This window comes from Salvelinus fontinalis, chromosome 8 (assembly GCF_029448725.1).
Source record: "Salvelinus fontinalis isolate EN_2023a chromosome 8, ASM2944872v1, whole genome shotgun sequence".
Taxonomy (NCBI): Eukaryota; Metazoa; Chordata; class Actinopteri; order Salmoniformes; family Salmonidae; genus Salvelinus; species Salvelinus fontinalis.
In genome coordinates this window covers 1,735,966-1,756,013 of record NC_074672.1, presented here as the reverse complement: position 1 = coordinate 1,756,013, position 20,048 = coordinate 1,735,966, and the positions used below count along the sequence as shown (strand labels likewise).

At 44.3% G+C, this 20,048-nt stretch overlaps 1 protein-coding gene across 3 annotated transcripts in view; it reads left to right on the top strand.

Moving 5' to 3' along the window:
* LOC129860357 (katanin-interacting protein-like) overlaps nt 1-19,820 on the top strand; it is a 37,439-nt gene extending 17,619 nt beyond the window's left edge. For 2 of the 3 annotated variants that reach the window (XM_055930684.1, XM_055930685.1), the window contains 15 exons: nt 4,865-5,002; nt 6,128-6,965; nt 7,831-8,619; nt 9,378-9,592; nt 9,956-10,034; nt 10,199-10,376; nt 12,918-13,083; nt 13,400-13,584; nt 13,860-13,924; nt 14,587-14,697; nt 15,283-15,524; nt 16,370-16,530; nt 16,878-16,910; nt 17,296-17,381; nt 17,712-19,820. In XM_055930684.1, the coding sequence (XP_055786659.1) occupies nt 4,865-5,002; nt 6,128-6,965; nt 7,831-8,619; nt 9,378-9,592; nt 9,956-10,034; nt 10,199-10,376; nt 12,918-13,083; nt 13,400-13,584; nt 13,860-13,924; nt 14,587-14,697; nt 15,283-15,524; nt 16,370-16,530; nt 16,878-16,910; nt 17,296-17,381; nt 17,712-17,770 (3,345 nt within the window). In that variant the 3' untranslated portion in view covers nt 17,771-19,820. The remainder of the gene's footprint in view (nt 1-4,864; nt 5,003-6,127; nt 6,966-7,830; nt 8,620-9,377; nt 9,593-9,955; nt 10,035-10,198; nt 10,377-12,917; nt 13,084-13,399; nt 13,585-13,859; nt 13,925-14,586; nt 14,698-15,282; nt 15,525-16,369; nt 16,531-16,877; nt 16,911-17,295; nt 17,382-17,711) is intronic. The other variant, XM_055930686.1, reaches the window with a different exon arrangement.
* The last annotated feature ends 228 nt before the right edge of the window (nt 19,821-20,048 follow it).

The following is a 20,048-nucleotide window of genomic DNA, read 5'->3' as shown; positions in this document are numbered from 1 at the left end:
CAAAACGTTTATTCGTTCAGTGAATTACGGAACCGTTCTGTATTTTATCTAACGGGTGGCATCCATAAGTCTAAATATTCCTGTTACATTGCACAACCTTCAATGTTATGTCATAATTACGTAAAATTCTGGCAAATTAATTCGCAATGAGCCAGGCGGCCCAAACTGTTGCATATACCCTGACTCTGCGTGCAATGAACGCAAGAGAAGTGACACAATTTCACCTAGTTAATATTGCCTGCTAACCTGGATTTCTTTTAGCTAAATATGCAGGTTTAAAAATATATACTTCTGTGTATTGATTTTAAGAAAGGCATTGATGTTTATGGTTAGGTACACGTTGGAGCAACGACAGTCCTTTTTCGCGAATGCGCACCGCATTGATTATATGCAACGCAGGACACGCTAGATAAACTAGTAATATCATCAACCATGTGTAGTTAGGACTAGTGATTATGATTGATTGATTGTTTTTTATAAGATAAGTTTAATGCTAGTTAGCAACTTACCTTGGCTTCTTACTGCATTCGTGTTATAGGCGGGCCCCCCTTTAGGCAGGTGGTTAGAGCGTTGGACTGGTTAACCGTCAGGTTGCAAGATTGAATCCCTGAGCTGACAAGGTAAAAATCTGTCGTTCTGCCCCTGAACAAGGCAGTTAACCCACCGTTCCTAGGCCGTCATTGAAAATAAGAATGTGTTCTTAACTGACTTGCCTAGTTAAATAAAGGTGTAAAAAATAATAATAATAAAAATCAAAAAAATCTGCGTCCAAAATTACCGATTTCAGATTTGTTGAAATCGGCCCTAATTAATCGGCCATTCCGATTAATCGATCGACCTCTAATAAACACCAGGGTTTGCGGGGAATAATAATAAAGGTATATTCTTTAAAAAATATGTATGTCTATATAGGTATGTGTATGTGTATATGTATGGATATACACTGCTCAAAAAAATAAAGGGAACACTTAAACAACACAATGTAACTCCAAGTCAATCACACTTCTGTGAAATCAAACTGTCCACTTAGGAAGCAACACTGATTGACAATACATTTTACATGCTGTTGTGCAACTGGAATAGACAAAAGGTGGAAATTATAGGCAATTAGCAAGACACCCCCAATAAAGGAGTGATTCTGCAGGTGGTGACCACAGACCACTTCTCAGTTCCTGCTTCCTGGCTGATGTTTTGGTCACTTTTGAATGCTGACGGTGCTTTCACTCTAGTGGTAGCATGAGATGGAGTCTACAACCCACACAAGTGGCTCAGGTAGTGCAGCTCATCCAGGATGGCACATCAATGCGAGCTGTGGCAAGAAGGTTTGCTGTGTCTGTCAGCGTAGTGTCCAGAGCATGGAAGCGCTACCAGGAGACAGGCCAGTACATCAGGAGACGTGGAGGAGGCCGTAGGAGGGCAACAACCCAGCAGCAGGACCGCTACCTCCGCCTTTGTGCAAGGAGGAGCACTGCCAGAGCCCTGCAAAATGACCTCCAGCAGGCCACAAATGTGCATGTGTCTGCTCAAACGGTCAGAAACAGACTCCATGAGGGTGGTATGAGGGCCCAACGTCCACAGGTGGGGGTTGTGCTTACAGCCCAACACCGTGCAGGACATTTGGCATTTGCCAGAGAACACCAAGATTGGCAAATTCGCCACTGGCGCCCTGTGCCATAATTAAGTCTTCACAGATGAAAGCAGGTTCACACTGAGCACATGAGCACATGTGACAGAGATGACAGAGCCTGGAGACGCCGTGGAGAACGTTCTGCTGCCTGCAACATCCTCCAGCATGACCGGTTTGGCGATGGGTCAGTCATGGTGTGGGGTGGCATTTCTTTGTGGGGCCGCACAGCCCTCCATGTGCTCGCCAGAGGTAGCCTGACTGCCATTAGGTACCGAGATGAGATCCTCAGACCCCTTGTGAGACCATATGCTGACACATGCACATTTGTGGCCTGCTGGAGGTCATTTTGCAGGGCTCTGGCAGTGCACCTCCTTGCACTAAGGCGGAGGTACCGGTCCTGCTGCTGGGTTGTTGCCCTCCTACGGCCTCCTCCACGTCTCCTGATGTACTGGCCTGTCTCCTGGTAGCGCCTGCATGCTCTGGACACTACGCTGACAGACACAGCAAACCTTTTTGCCACAGTTCGCATTGATGTGCCATCCTGGATGAACTGCACTACCTGAGCCACTTGTGTGGGTTGTAGACTCCGTCTCATGCTACCACTAGAGTGAGAGCACCGCCAGCATTCAAAAGTGACCAAAACATCAGCCAGGAAGCATAAGAACTGAGATGTGGTCTGTGGTCACCACCTGCAGAATCACTCCTTTATTGGGGGTGTCTTGCTAATTGCCTATAATTTCCACCTTTTGTCTATTACATTTGCACAACAGCATGTGAAATGTATTGTCAATCAGTGTTGCTTCCTAAGTGGACAGTTTGATTTCACAGAAGTGTGATTGACTTGGAGTTACATTGTGTTGTTTAAGTGTTCCCTTTATTTTTTTGAGCAGTGTATATATTTACCCCAAAAATATGTGGGATTGGAAATGATGCAGACAATTACATTGGAAGCAACATTCTTTCCGCAATATTAAGCTGATCCACCCCTTTAAATAAAAAATAAAAATAAAAAAACACCATAGGACCACGCAGCTGTCATACCGCTCAGGAAGGAGACGCGTTCTGTCGCCTAGAGATGAACGTACTTTGGTGCGAAAAGTGCAAATCAAAGTACCTTGTGAAGATTCTGGAGGAAACGGGTACAAAAGTATCTATATCCACAGTAAAACGAGTGCTATATCGAAACAACCTGACAGGCCGCTCAGCAAGGAAGAAGCCACTGCTCCAAAACCGCCATAAAAAGTCAGACTATGGTTTGCAACTGCACATGGAGACGAAGATCGTACTTTTTGGAGAAATGTCCTCTGGTCTGATGAAACAAAAATAGAACTGTTTGTCCATAATGACCATCATTATGTTTGGAGGAAAAAGGGGAGGCTTGCAAGCTGAAGAACATCATCCCAACTGTGAAGCACGGGGTGGCAGCATCATGTTGTGGGGGTGCTTTGCTGCAGGAGGATCTGGTGCACTTCACGAAATAGATGCCATCATGAGGGAGGAAAATCGTTTTTTATATATTGAAGCAACATCTCAAGACATCAGTCGGGAAGATAAAGCTTGGTCGCAAATGGGTCTTCCAAATGGACAATGAAACCCAAGCATACTTCCAAAGTTGTGGCAAAATAGCTTAAGGACAACAAAGTCAAGGTATTGGAGTGGCCATCACAAAGCCCTGACCTCAATCCTATAGAAAATTTGCGGGCAGAACTGAAAAAGCGTATGCGAGCAAGGAGGCCTACAAACCTGACTCAGTTACACCAGCTCTGTCAGGAGGAATGGACCAAATTTCACCCAACTTATTGTGGGGGAGCTTGGGGAAGGCTACCCAAAATGTTTGACCCAAGTTAAACAATTTCAAAGCAATGCTATCAAATACTAATTGAGTGTATGTAAACTTCTGACCCACTGGGAATGCGATGAAAGAAATAAAAGCTGAAATATATAATTCTCTACTATTATTCTGACATTACACATTCTTAAAATAAAGTGGTGATCCTAACTGACCTAAAACAGGGAATTTTTACCAGGATTAAATGTCAGGAGTTGTGAAAAACTGAGTTTAAATGTATTTGGCTAAGATGTATGTAAACTTCCGACTTCAACTGTAACTTTGTTTATGTAATAATTGAAATAAGTATGTAATTGTTGTGTTATTTGTTCACTCAGGTTCCATTTATCTAATATTAGGTTTTGGTTGAAGATCTGATAACATTTACTGTAGTATCAAACATATGAAAAGGTGGAGAAAATTAGAAAGGGGGCAAGTACTTTTTCACAGCACTGTAAATACACTTAATACACATGAAATGCTTATCATAGTCTAAAACGTGTAGAGGTCCGCACTTTTCTAGAATATTGGACCTTTTGCTTTCCGATTTCTCAGTGCGGCTCGAGCAATTTCGCCAACCTTCACCCCATTCAAATGAATAGAAGACGCGTTTGCAGAGTCGTGTTGGTTGGGAATTTGGGGGAGGTGCGCAGTCAGGCTGTGCGTCCCTACGGACGGTGGTCTCAGAACCGTGTAGCTATGTCACAATGGGTTCCCGGACTATCACGGCTCAGTGGCTTTGGACTGTATTACGCTTTAGCAATATGGTACTCTGAGTGTTACCAGATTACAGTATATTGGGTCTCTGGTCATTTTAAAGGCCCAATGCAGCCATTTTTATCTCAATACAAAATCATTTATGGGTAACAATTAAGTACCTTACTGTGATTGTTTTCAATTAAAATTATCAAAAATAAGCAATAATAGCTTCTTAGCAAGAGCCATTTCTCTAGCAATAATTTTGCTAGGACTGTCTTAGAGTGGTCTGAGTGGGGAGGGAAAAACATTGAATACTATCTGTTATTGGCAGAGCGGTTTGGAACTTTCTTTCTTATTGGTGTATTATTAACTAATTTACCACCTGGTGATGTCATCAGCCAGGCCAAAATTCCATCCGACCAAAACAGGCTGAAATTTTAGGCTGTCTTTTTAAACAGCTCTTACACTAAAAGGGAATTATCATCATTTTCACAATATTACAGTATTTGTCCAACCTCTTACTGTGGAAATATATGTAAAATACAGGAACATTTTGACTGCACGGGCTTTGTAAGTGAATGTATTCATCTATTTCGCTTCACCCGCAATAACATCTGCTAAATATGTGTATATGACCAATAAAAAATGCAGATTTGTATTTTTTACTTAAACTGACTGCTTATATGTTGTTGTGTTGGTTTGACCACCAGACCACAAAGGACTGTCATATGTGGACCTGTCCTTTCCATCTTCCGGTCCAACTCTACTTCATCATCAGGAACACGGAGCGCTCTCCAGACTTTGGGATATCTCTGATCAAGATCTGGAACTACAACAGGAGCCTCAGTGTAAGAGCCCATTTTAGGGCCAAACTGTCAGATTGAGTCTGAAATGGTACCCTATTCCTTATTTTGTAGTGCACTGCTTTTGGCTAGAGCCTTTGCAATAGAGGTTGCCAATTATAGTAAAAAGGGTTGCATTAGGTAAGGATTCAAGTGGATTTTGATAGAAATGGTACTTAAGTATATTAAGTTGTTAGCACTTACTGTATGTGCAGCCCTTACATATATACAGCCTCTGATTGGTTCATCACACCAGTCCTAGTTCAGGGTTATTCAGGGTTTACTAAAATAAACACCATCATCTGTTAAAGGTTGCTCATAAATCCAGCTTGCTTCAGCCAGCCCCTGTCATTCTACAGGGTGACCACCATACTGGCAGAAGGCTTTGGGAGGAAGGGTATAGCCTTCAAGCCGTGTCTGTGTGAGCTATCAGTCAGTCCAAATGTGGAGCAGTAGGAGATTAGACCTGGAGGATTAGTGAGGGGACGCCCAGGTTACTGCTCTCGCCTCTCGCCCTGCTGCTGTCAAAAAAGGGAAGGACGGGAATCACAAAGCCCAGGCAACCAGGGGTCTGTCTGGAACTATGGATGATATGGGTTGATATCAGCAGTGTCTCTGTTCATTGAGTCCTATTTTAGGTTCTAGTGGTGTGTTTTAGGATGCAAGGTAAGGAGCTGTTTGATACTGTGGGATCCAGGGGGTGGGGATACACGGATTTAATGAGCAGGGATTGAGGAGATGTGAGTCTGGTCTTAGCCATTTAGCCATCCCCCATGTCTGTCTGTGTGTGTTGGTAAGGAGGCTACTTACAATTAGCTTTCCAGTTGACTACGTCTGCACGGTTAGCTTAATTGACTCTGTCTACATACATGTGGGAAAGAATATTGGGGCCTACAACTAGGAAGCTCCTTGGTTAACAGTATGGTATCCGTTTCAGTGTTGATCTATGTCACGTTCACATCAATATTCAAGCTCTTTGACATTTTCCTTTTTCACCTCTGCATTTTTCATTGAGATGTGTTGGACTTGGAATTTTCAATGTTGCTTTTCTTATACGGTCTACCGATATCCATGCATTACCTAAATATTGCCCTGCTTAGAGCCTGAAATAGCTGTGCTGTTCTTTTTTAGGACCTGGACGTTGGTGCCCGGCATGTGAATCTTTACCTCAACAGCACGCTGGTGTTTGAAGGTGAGCTGGACAAGGGCTGTGGCAACCAGATCTTTGATTACAGCACCAGCATCGACCTCCAGGCACTCCAAGTCCCAGAATCCTTCTCTCCCAGCCCAGTGGGGTCCGGCCACAGTCTGCGGGGTGCCAGCCCACAGCGCCATGACGAGAGTGGCGTGTGGGTGGAAACCAGAGGGGAGAATCGAGACCCCAACCACGGACTCTCTGAGGGGCTAGCTCAGGTCAGGATAGACATGCAGGATAAAATCTACAATCCCTCCTCCCCCATATCTACAAACTGGGACTCCTTTGACATGGACCCTCCGGACCTGACCCTCCCCCACCCCCCTCTGAAACAGCAGCTGGAGCAGTCGGGTCAACCCACAGAGTGCACAGTCACCACCCAGCCTTCTTCCTCCAGGAGTCCCCAGTGGCTACAGCCCCTGGCCCGGAGTGCCCCTGAGGGCTGCGAGGCCGGAAGGGAGAGACCCCTCTGGCTAGTGCCCCAGCAGTCTGTGGAACCCAAACCTCCCCTCCCCCAATCCCCCTCTACCTCGGTGCTCCCGGAGCTGGGCTGTAACCCGGGGAGGGTGTGTCGGGGGGTGGACAGGACTGTGAACGAGGGCCAGTGGAGTGCAGACTCTCTGGACCTGGGAGGTGACCTGCTGGAGGAGCTGAGTGACCAGCAGCGCCAGGACCGGCCTGTTAGTGGACGTAGGAGCTCAGGCATGAACAACAACACTAGTAGCAGAAAACCAGCAGAGGAGCACCAGCAAGGAGCCATTGGACCGACCACAGGTAGGATAATATACCCTGTGTGTGTGTAATTTCATTTGTACAATACTTTTGCGGCTCCTTTATCTACTCTGCATACTGGGCTGTGCAGGCAAGATATGAGAAGTTAATGTGATTTGAGACAGAATCATCTCTAGTGGTAGCCATTTTGTCTACTTGCCTTTATTTTGCAACTCAAGAATGTTTTTCCCCCAGGATCTGCCATTGGTTTCCCAATGTTGAGGATATTGAGAAATCTCGTTGTTCTTGTCAACGGCAGACCAGACATATCTTATTTTTTTTCCTAAATGAGATTATAGAGCAGACAGATTGCTGCATCACAACAAATCCAGGCCTGCATCCTATAATAATCATTCTTTATCTCTATGACAACAGACAGACTCCCCCCCCAGACCCTCTAGTAATAGCTTGTTTTTCCCCTATCTGGAAACACACATACACATACACACACACACACACACACACACACACACACACACACACACACACACACACACACACACACACACACACACACACACACACACACACACACACACACACCAGCTGGATCTGACCATATCTGTTGTGGATGTGTCAGCTGAAAGTGGGCCATAGACTCTTTGACCATTATCACACCAGCTGTCGGAGTTGGGCTATTCAGTGTGAAAATTACATAATCATTACCATAGAAATTGTATCTTCTTCGTAACTGAAATATGTACTATTATTTTAGGATTATTGTGGGCCATAACTTTAGTTGGAGAATTTTTACTCGCAAAATGATATGGAGTACCACAATGTATAAAACGGTCAAAAAATATGCTTGCTTAGTATTAGGTACTCTGCATGGTCTTTGAGGTAACATGAGAGTGTGTTGATTCCACAGAGGAGCCAAGTTCAGTGTCAGGCAGCAGCAGCAAAAGGCAGCATCGTACCCCACGGGCCACGCACCACAGCCGGCAGGCCCAGGATGACAACCTCATGGAGTCCTGGGACTCCCTCACAAAGTTCAACCAGTGCCAGCGTGGTCGCATCTCCAACATGGGCTTCGAGGGCGACATCTTTGACGAGTTCCTCCAGCGTTCCTCCAGAGCCGCCAGTATCACCTCCGACCCAGCAGGCCCCCCCTGCAGCCCCTTCCCCTCCTTGTCCCACCTCTCTTCACCCGCCCCTCAAGGGGGCTTCTGCGATGACCCGGTGGATGACCTTTCCTCCGAGCCAGAGTTTGAGATTCCGGTCCTCCCACGTGGTCAACGTCTGGTCATTAACATCCTGTCCACATGGGGCGACCGTCACTACGTGGGCCTCAACGGACTGGAAGTCTTCAGCTCCAGCGGTCAGCCCGTCCGGCCCGCCCACATCCAAGCCGAACCACCCGATATTAACGTGCTGCCCGCCTACGGCAAAGACCCGCGCGTAGTCGCCAACCTAATCGACGGAATCAACCGCACGCAGGACGACATGCACCTGTGGCTGGCGCCGTTCACCCAGGGGATGAGTCACGTGATCTACCTGGAGTTCGCTGGGCCATGTCAGGTGGCCATGATAAGAGTGTGGAATTACAACAAGTCCAGGATCCACTCGTTCAGGGGGGTGAAGGAGGCTGAGATGCTGCTGGATGGCAGGTGCATCTTCAGGGGAGAGATCGCCAAGGCGTCAGGGACACTGTCTGGAGGTAAGGGGGGGGGATCATGAGTGAGGGATAGCCTCTCTCCTTAGACACCTAAATGTATCCCAGTTGGCCTATACTAGGTCCTTATTTTAGGAGCTTCGTGATATTATATTACATTAGATCGTAGAACTACAGCATTTGTTTGATGACAAAATACACCGAGTGTACAAAACATTAAGAACGCCTCACTAATATTGAGTTGCACACCGCCGCTTTTGCCCTCAGAACAGCCTCAATTCGTCGGGGCATGGACTCTACAAGGTTCCACAGGGATGCTGGCCCATGTTGACTCCGATGCTTCCCACAGTTGTGTCAATTTGGCTGGATGTCCTTTGGGTCGGGGACCATTGTTAATACACACGGGAAACTGATGAGCGTGAAAAACCCATCAGCGTTGCAGTTCTTGACACAAACCTACTACCATAGCCCGTTCAAAGGCACTCAAATCTTTTGTCTTGCCCATTCACCCTCTGAATGGCACAAGCACACAATCTATGTCTCAATTGTCTCGAGGCTTAAAAGTCCTTATTTAACCTCTCTCCTCCCATTCATCTACACTGATTGAAGTGGATTTAACAAGTGACATCAATAAGGGATCATAGCTTTCACCTGGATTCACCTGGTCAGTCTATGTCATGGAAAGAGCTTGTGTTCTTTATGTTTTATACGCTCAGTGTAGGTTTAATGTCATTTGTTGCCCATGCATTAAAACATGTTTGCCTCTAACATCCTGAATTATACCTCCACCCCTCTCCTCTTAGGTCTGGACCAGTTCGGGGACACCATCTTGTTCACCACGGATGATGAGATCCTGGAGGCTATGTCGCGCTACGACGAGACGTTCTGCGGGGAGGCGGAAGGCTTCGAAGAGCTGGTGGGGTATGAGGAGGAGCTGCAGAGGCCCCGCACGGCCGACGGAGAGGGGGAGGACAGACCCTTCACCCAGACTGGCTTCAGACCCGAGGACGACCTCGCTGTGAGTACAACATGACTGACTGAGACTACAGTGAATACATGGAAAGTCAGTTAAGAACAAATTCTTATTTTCAATGACGGCCTAGGAACAGTGGATTAATTGCCTTGTTCAGTGGCAAAATTACAGATTTTTACCTTGTCAGCTCGGGGATTCAATCTTGCAACCTTTCGGTTACTAGTCCAACGCTCTAACCACTAGGCTACCTGCCGGATTGATACAAGACGGGCAGGTTTTGTTCCAGCTTTTCGGTTACTAGTCCAATGCTCTAACCACTAGGCTACCTGCCGGATTGATACAAGACGTGCAGGTTTTGTTCCAGCCAAGCACTAACATTTCTGGTTTCTATTCACTGCCATTTTTCAGTTAAAACTCAATCTGAACCCTACTGATGGTCAGTCTGAGGAGACCCTGGAGCAGATCCCAGGAATGCACAACGGAAAGTGTGAGTACTCCCTTCTAAGTTAGTGTTATTCATGATCAATTCATTCATTCCTCATTTTAAACACAGGACTGTATTTTTCTCTCTGTAAATTGTCGCTAGCTCAGCTTGTTTCACACGGACTCTCTATCCTTCTCCCCCCCCCCCCCCCCCCCCCCCCCCTTCAGGCCTTAGAATAGAGTTGAGTATGACGTGGGGGGACTCCCACTACCTGGGACTGACAGGGTTAGAGGTTGTGGGGAAGGAGGGGGACAGCCTGCCTCTGGACCTGACCATGGTGGATGCCTCGCCACGGGACCTCAATGACCTGCCTGAGTACGGCCAGGAAGCACACACCCTCGATAAGTGAGTACTGTGTCTGTGTGTGTGTGTGTGTGTGTGTGCGTGCGTGTCTCTGACCTCACACTGCTGACAATGTAGATGGATCTAACTGCATAACTTCTGACCACAGGATGTACAGGTAAGTGAGGAAATAATAGAAACACTTGAGTAGAAAAGGGATACAAAGTGTATTAAAAGTAGGTGCTTCCACACGTGTGGTTCATGAGTTAATTAAGCAATTAACATCCCATCATGCTTAGGGTCATGTATAAAAATGCTGGGCCGGCCATTATTTTGGCTACCATGGCTATGCCCCCATAGGATGACAATGCCCCCATCCACAGGGAACGAGTGGTCACTGAATGAAAGTCACCAGATCTTAACCCAATTGAACACTTATGGGAGATTCTGGAGCGGCGCCTGAGACGGTGTTTTCCATCAACAAAAATGATGGAATTTGTCTTGGAAGAATGGTGTCGCATCCCTCCAATTGTTTTGTTTATTAGGATCCTCATTAGCTACTGCACATGCAGCAGTTCCTCTTCCTGGGGTCCAACATAGAGTCCACAATTTTGTTCCAGACACTTGTCGAAACTATGCCAAGGTGCATTGAAGCTGTTTTGATTCGTGGTGGCCCAACGCTCTACTAAGACACTTTATGATGATGTTTGCTTTATTTTGGCAGTTACCTTTATTTTAATTCGTTATCTAGTTATCTTGTCAACAACTTCATCAACACAGCCAGCAACAGTGTTGTAAGGGATTTCATTCAACTGACTATCTCTTAAGTGTCTATCATGTCAATGTTTATTATGGCTTTCATTCGATATACAATGCATCCGGAAAGTATTCAGACCCTTTGACTTTTTTACACATTTTGTTACATTACAGCCTTATTCTAAAATGGATAAAACAAAAAAAAATGCTCATCAATCTACACACAATACCTCATAAAAAACAGAAATACCTTATTTACGTAAGTATTCAGACCCTTCGCTATGAGACTATAAATTGAGCTCAGGTGCATCCTGTTTCCATTTATCATCCTTAAGATGTTTCTACAACTTGGAGTCCACCTGTGGTAAATTCAATTGATTCGACATGATTTGGAAAGGCACACACCTGTCTATAGAAGGTCCCACAGTTGTCAGAGTAAAAACCAAGCCATGAGGTTGAAGGAATTGTCCGTAGAGCTCAGAGACAGGATTGTGTCGAGGCACAGATCTGGGGAAGGGTACCAAAACATTTCTGCAGTGTTGAAGGACAACCATCTCTGCAGCACTCCACCAATCAGGCCTTTACGGTAGAGTGGCCAGATGGAAGCTACTCCTCAGTAAAAGGCACATGACAGCCCAAAACTCTCATAATGTGAAAAGCAAGATTGTCTGGTCTGATGAAACCAAGATTGAACTCTTTGGCCTGAATGCCAAGCATCATGTCTGGAGGAAACCTGGCACCATCCCTACGGTGAAGCATGGTTATGGCAGCATCATGCTGTGGGGATGTTTTTCAGCGGCAGGGACTGGGAGACTGTTCCGTATCGAGGGAAAGATGAACAGAGCGAAGATCCTTGATGAAAACCTGTCCAGAGCGCTCAGAACCTCACACTGGGGCGATGGTTCACCTTCCAACAGGACAATGACCCCAAGCACACAGCCAAAACAACGCAGAACTGGCTTCGGGACAAGTCTCTGAATGTCCTTCAGTGGCCCAGCCCGAGCCCTGACTTGAACCCAATCGAACATCTCTGGAGAGACCTGAAAATGGCTGTGCAGCAATACTCCCCATCCAACCTGCCAGAGCTTGAGAGGATCTGCAGAGTAGAATGGTAGAAACTCCCCAAATATAGGTGTGCCAAGCTTGTAGCGTCATTCCCAAGAAGATTTTAGGCTGTAATTATAGCCAAAGGTGCTTCAAGAAAGTACTGAGTAAAGGGTCTGAATACTTATGTAAATGTGATATTTCTGTTTTTCTTTATTTTATACATTTGCATACCACCCTGCATACCACTGCTGGCTTGCTTCTGAAGCTAAGCAGGGTTGGTCCTGGTCAGTCCCTGGATGGGAGACCAGATGCTGCTGGAAGTGGTGTTGGAGGGCCAGTAGGAGGCACTCTTTCCTCTGGTCTAAAAAATATCCCAATGCCCCAGGGCAGTGATTGGGGACACTGCCCTGTGTAGGGTGCCGTCTTTCGGATGGGACGTTAAACGGGTGTCCTGACTCTCTGAGGTCATTAAAGATCTCATGGCACTTGTCGTAAGAGTAGGGGTGTTAACCCCGGTGTCCTGGCTAAATTCCCAATCTGGCCCTCAAACCATCATGGTCACCTAATAATCCCCAGTTTACAATTGGCTCATTCATCCCCCTCCTCTCCCCTGTAACTATTCCCCAGGTCGTTGCTGCAAATGAGAACGTGTTCTCAGTCAACTTACCTGGTAAAATAACGATAAAATAAAATAAAAATAAATAAATAAATTACTAGTTTAACTAGTTACTGCGTAACTGTAAGTTTTAATTTCCAACATATTCCTGAATCACCAGTGAGGTCTCTCTCTCCTCTGTCCAGACTCATTGATGGCCACAACATCACCACTGAGGACCAGCACATGTGGCTGATTCCATTCTCCTGTGGCCAGCACCACACCCTGACGGTGAACTTTGACAAGGCCCAGACGGTGGCTGGCCTCCGCATCTGGAACTACAACAAGACCCTGGAGGATTCCTACAGAGGGGTGAGAGAGAGGGTCACTGGGATGGAGAACTGGCTTTAGTAGCCTGGTGGAAGTGTCAATTCAAAATGAAATATCTGGGCCCTGTAGGTTGCTTTTGCATTTGTGAGTCTTGTCATTAACGGTGCAGTGCATTGTAGTTCTATAAATATATACGATGCTCCGTAACTGCATATGCAATTACTATACATTCACACTCTGCCATAGATCCTTAAAGATATTTGAATATTGACTGAGAATATTTTTTTTGTTAAGGGGTGAATCCCTATTCCTTACGAAAACATTTAAGATAACCATTTCCTATTCATGTGTTCTCCAGGTGAAGGTGATCCATGTGTCTCTGGACGATAGGCTCATCTCTCCAGCAGAGGGCTTCCTCATTAGGAAGGGACCTGGGAACTGTCACTTTGACTTTGCTCAGGAGATCCTCTTCATTGACTTTCTCCAGACCCCCACCACTGGCCTGGTCAACAGCACAGCAGAGGACTCGGCCTACACACTCAAGTGACTACTTACTTGTAGGCTAGTCTGGTCCCATATCGGTTTGGGATGTCTTACTAATGACCATACGAGTTGGCGAGACGGCACAAACAGATCTGGGACCAGGCTAATTGTTTTAGCATCTCGTAAAATAGCATTCTGTCTATTATCCCCACTGTGCCAAACACCTAGTGATGTATCAAATGAATCATTGATATGATGATTCATATGCTCTACTACTGTAATGGAATACAATATGAGATGTCATTTTAAGGTTTGTGTCTTCCGATGGTTTTCAGGCCTGGCTCCAGAAGACAGGAGCAAGCCAGCATGGACTACGAGGCCCCCATCATGCCTTGTGGATGTATCCTTCCTCCTGCTGCACACAAGACATAGTCCCACAGAATATAAGGCCTATAGCAGGGGTCCCCAACTACATTCAGCCATGGGACGATTCTTTCTTAAGCGGATGGTCGGGGGTCCAGAACATAATTATAAATAATTTGTACACAAGAAGCCTAAACAGATATAGTATTTGACAAAAACATAATATCAAACCCTGATTACATTGGGCTAAGATCACATATTTCTCTCTATTTATGCGTGAGAATACTTTCATTTAGAATATTTTTAAAATTAAAATCACTTTCAGCTGATTTACTGGTGATTGTATAGTCTTTTATGTCCAACAACGAAAATGTTATACAATTTTTTATAATCTTCAGAAATCACACAGATTTGGACCGCTGCCTTTACTAATGTAACATGTCACCTTACATAGACATACAGAAATTCTGCGACCAGTGCATAACTTTTACAAACAAAATATTTCACCTTTTATTAGATAGAATTGACAATATACAGTATATATTTTACCTTTCATAAAAGACATACTTTACATATTCAATGTCATTACAACCAGTTTTGCCTGCTTGAGATACTGTGATCACTAAATGACTTGATGACTGTAAAAGTCCTAAGTGTGTACACGGCTCCACGTCTCTTCCTTAACCCTTGACCCACCAGTCATCTTCCAGCTGCAGCTGCTGACCACCTGGGGTGACCCCTACTACATTGGCATGAATGGCCTGGAGTTCTATGACCAAAACAACAAGAAGATACCCCTCAGTGACAACAGTATCCTACCTACAATGTTAACACCACAAACACATACACACACACTGAGAACCACCACTGCTGCAATCTACACTTACACCCAGTGGTCACAAGTCTCACTTGACCTGACTGGCTGAGCTAGCTAGCCTAAGACTGGTCATAAACCCCGGTCCTAGAAATCCACAGGGTGTCGCGGCTTTAGTTTTAGCCGAGCATTAAAACACCTTATTCAGTCAATCAAGGGTGTGATGATTAGTTGAATGAGGTGTGTTTAGTGCTGGTGTGGAACGAAAGCCTGCTCTCCCTGTACCGGTCGTCAATATCTGGCCAAGTTGCAAAGTCGGAAGCACCGCCTAGTTCTACAATTTCTCTTCTTAAAATCTGTTTTTAAACCTAACCACACTAGTTTTTGTTTTCATATTTTTTTAGCTTGTTTTGTAGCTTGTTCATATAGTGGAAACCTCATGTACCTTCCCTGGACCAAGTTTGGTGAACTCCCAAACTGTAAAAGGGTGGCTGTACAGTAGAGGAAATGGAAATGGCAGGAGTAATGACATAGTAGTCAACGCAGTTTGGCCGAGTCCATTCTTTAAACAATGCTTCAAGATATCGCTGCGTTCCCAGACAGTGTGAATGTCCTGGACAGTGTGAACGGTGACGTGAGGACTCCAGATAAGCTGGTAGATGGAGTGAACAACACTCATGATGGCATACACATGTGGCTAGCACCGGTACTCCCCGGACTGGTGAATCGCGTGTATCTCATATTTGACCAGCCGGTGACCGTGTCTATGATCAAACTGTGGAACTACTCCAAGACACCACAGAGGGGGGTAAAGGAGTTTGGGGTAAGTCAGTCTTCTCTCTCCTCCTCAGTACAGTAACACATTCATCAGAGAGACACAGATGTTAGGACTTGGGAGCAAAGCAGAATTAGTTACAGAATAGTTACAGGGGAGAGAGAAATGAGTTACAGGGGAGAGAGAAATGAGCCAATTGTAAGCTGGGGATGATTAGGTGACCAGATTGGGAATTTAGCCAGGACACCAGGGTTAACACCCCTACTCTTACAATAAGTGCCATGGAATCTTTAGTGACCACAGAGAGTACACAAGGCAATGTCCCCAATCACTGCCCTGGGGCAATGGGATATTTTTGGGGAGCAGAGGAAAAGGTGCCTCCTACTGGCCCTCCATATCCACTTCCAGCAGCATCTGGTCTCCCATCCAGGGACCAACCCTGCTTAGCTTCAGAAGCAAGCCAGCAGTGGGATGCAGGGTGGTAAGAAGACTCGAGGCTGTAATCCATGCCAAAGGTGCTTCAACAAAGTACTTAGTAAAGGGTCTGAATACTTATGTAAATGTCATAGTTCAATTTTTTTATTTTTTATAAATTAGCAAAACATTCAAATTTTTGGTGTCATTATGGGGTATTGTGTGTAGATTGATGAGAGGGGAAAAACAATCTACAGGACAGACCTTCCTGTAGATATGTATATTTAATCAATTTTAGAATTAGGCAGTAACGTAACAAAATGTCAAGGGGTCTGAATATTTTCCAAATGCACTCTATATACACATCAATACATATCTATATACACATTGCTGTAAACAAGAGTCTGTTCTCTGTTAAACTTTCTGGGCTTAAATAAGGGGTAATAAATGAATGACTACAGTAAGCCTTCCTTGTGTAGCTGCTAGTAGATGACCTACTGGTATATAACGGCATCTTGGACAGTGTGAGCCAGGCGGCGCGGGGCACCCTGCCCACCTGTGACCCGGCGGTGCTCTACCACACCATCCTCTTCACCGACAACGCCCACATTGCCCACCGTGAAAGGAACACTGTCATCAGGTAATCCAGCATGGGATTGGCTGCTGCAGCCAGATATAAGCAAATGATTTCCCTGTCCATCGAAATTCACGCATGTGCGGATAGGTTTTGCTGCTCGTCCATCAACTTGCACACATTCTTATTGGTTCTTCTGTCTAGCTGCAGTCAACATGAGCATGTGAAGTCATTTACCATTTTCACATGATGTGAGTTTTTTCATATGGCAGGAGACCTTGGCTACCATAGTGGGAGAAACTCCTGTATTTTCAAGGACAGACGTTCCTATCAGTTATAACAGTGTGTAATTAGCATTGAAGTATACCTCTTTGTGACTCGTGTTCAACGGAGATGTGCTTTCTCTACTCCAGCCCCCGCGGTAGCAGACATCGCGATTTGAAACAGTGAGTAACAGAGTCCCTCATTAGCCTTGTCAGTCAGCCCCCCCGTGGTAAAGTCATGTTTATAAAAAGTTGTGTTCATGTCCCCAAATCACCCCAGTCAACCCACCTCCAACCCACAGCTTGACTTGTGATGCCAAGTCCTTCTACAGTAGTTCCAAACAGACCTCCTCGTCCCTTGTCACTCATGTCTCTTCACCTTTCTGTAACTTCATTGTAAGACACAAGAGTTGGACCTGCTCGTCAAGCTTTGTTGCCGTCAGTCAATCCGTCCTTAGTTTTTGTGTTATCCGAAGATCCCATGCTCCAGTCTTTCATATACCTGGCCAGATTATGCAAAGACTCAAGTGAAACTGGTGTGTTTTCCCCTCCTTGTGTTGTTTTGCAGCATTTATGTGGAGGACCAAGATGTGAAGATGACCAATGAGAACGAGATAGTTCATCACCACAAGAAGAAACAAACAGCTGATCCAGGTCAGCAAAGCAGTTCAGTATATACTGTATACATTTAAAAAATACCAGGTATAATACAATAATCAGTGAGAAGCAAATGAAACTAAAAGCTACATTATCAATATTGGTATTTCAGAGCTGATATTTCCACACTTATCAACCCAAATGTTTCAGTGTCTTTTAAACATATCAAAGACACAAACGTTTGTGTGAATTTCCCCCCTGCCTGCTGAAAACAAGGGGGGGGAAATACATTGAATTTCTGATGTTTTGTCTATTTTTGTGTGTGAAGCAGCCTTCATGTTTTCGACACTAATGAACCAAAACCATATTTGGTTTCTAATCTTGCAGCGCTTCGGCCTAAAACCTGCATGACAGACACTGGGAAGCTCGGGAAAAGGAGGTACTGACAGATGGACTGACAGGCAGATGATCGGACAGACGGACGTTGATGGAGTCCCACTGGTCAAATGGGTGGAACAGAAATGAAAGGATGACGGTTTACTGACAATCTGCACTATCCCACTCGGGGGACTTTTAACACACAGCCTTGACCAGCTGAAAAGAACCATTTCCATTGCCCTTCATCAGTAATTACACTGTAGGGAAGTGTTGCCTAGTGACAGCCCTTGTGTGTAAGGTGGGTCTACTTTAGAAGAGGACATAGCTTGTACAGAACACATTTTGTTTGTATCCATCTGGCCACAGGATTAGCCTTCCATTTTCTGATTGGATTTGTTTTCTTGCCACTCTTTCTCTCTAGACTATGTTTCATCAGATTAATAGTACCTGTGTAGTAATACTACATCAGATGAAGAGTACGGTACCAGTGTAATACTATGGCAGTACTACATCACATATATAAAACCTTTGTAGTAGCACCTGTTTTTATTGTCCTTTTCAGTGTCAGGGTGAACCTATATAAGGCTGCTATATCGGCCATCTTCGTGCCTAGTTCTATTACGACTCCTCTGTCGCTGCTTCTCGTGATGTTGTGCTACATTCTCCTGCTGCTCCTGATGCACAAATACTCACATATGAACTCAGTGGCAACAAGTACACTCTTAGTAGATGGGATCTAGATCCTACATTCATAAATGAGTTGTATTCATGAAAAGCCTAGTGGGCTATAAGTTTGATAGCCCCTAGCCTAGTGGCATAACACATGAACATTTAGTAATGCACCTGCAATGTGCACCAACACATGAATGCTATGCAGTAAACCTGTTAAGATGTTCTCACGTCTGTTTTATCTAGGTGCATTTGGTGGCAGATGGGTTTTTAGTACAAAGGGTGGAGAATATGACTGTCTTTTCCATAAAGCAGAATATTGGTCACATTGAAGCAATAAGTCTGATACAGTTGAGCCATGCAAGACCACTCCATTTGCCTAAAGGCCCAATGCAGATGTTTTATATACATTTAAAATAATTTCTAGGTAACAATTAAGTACCTTACTGTAAGTTAAAATTCCGTTAAAATGGGAAAAAGTAGCTTTTTAGCAAATAACTATTTCTCAAGCAAGAATGTTCCTTGGACTGTATGGGAGTGGGTTGAGTAGGGAGGAGGAAACTGAAAACTAGCTGTTATTGCCAGAGTGGTTTGGAACTCTTTTTGTTATTGGTCTATTAACCAATTTACCGCATGGTGATATCACCATGGAAAGTCGAAAATCCCGCCCATGCAAACCTGCTGATTAGAAGGACCTATCAGGAAATAACACTGATCACATTTTTTCATACTTTTACAGTGTTAGTTTCATCAACTGTTGTACAATATGATATAAAACACAGGAAAAACAAATTTTGACTGCACTGGGCCTTTAACACAGAAACAGTAAACTTGCTTCTTAGATGTATATTTTACAGCACTGAATATATTTTGGATTAATTAATATATTGGTGAACATATATACACAGTTATTAGAAACTTTTGGAGACCCATTGTTGTGTGAACATGTTGGCTTTTGGTTGAAAAACACCTGAGAATATGTAACCAGAAACAACTTAATATTTAATATGCAAACACTGAAACCATACCTCAAATAGGGAAGATGTGATCTTTAAAAGGGATGGCTATTTGATGAAATCTTGTTTTATCTTGAATGTTTGAGTAAAATCCAGTTGCCGTTTCATTCCTATACCCAGTAGTATTTGTTGCATGGACAAGTTACCACGGTTGAGCCACAATATAGCCTATTTCTTACTTTATACCCTTGTACTGTATATGACAGGAGTTGCATTGTTTTTTTGAAATGCTGTTTTATGTATTTGATTTTAAAATGTCAGTCTACAGGTATAGGCTTCACACTGCACCTCAGTCATGCTTTGAGTGATGATGGCTATTACTTGATGTGTGACATTCTGTTTTGAAATATTTTATTTTTTTAATCTTGTTCAAATACATGTATATTTCATGTAGGTACATTTTAATAAATTAAATAATTGAAAAACCAAGTGACAGTTGGTCTTGGTGTCATGATGTCAGACATCTCTTCAATACAAAAAAAACAAGAGTGACTCTTCAGTTTGATAAATACTGCCTGAGACACTAATGCAGAATCTACAATACAGTTATTATCTTTGATAAGGAATGACTATGGTATTCAGTTCTACTCTGCTCACATTCTAGAGGAGCAGTACTTGGAGAAAAGGTAGTGGAGGACCAAACTGAATTCCTACAACTCAT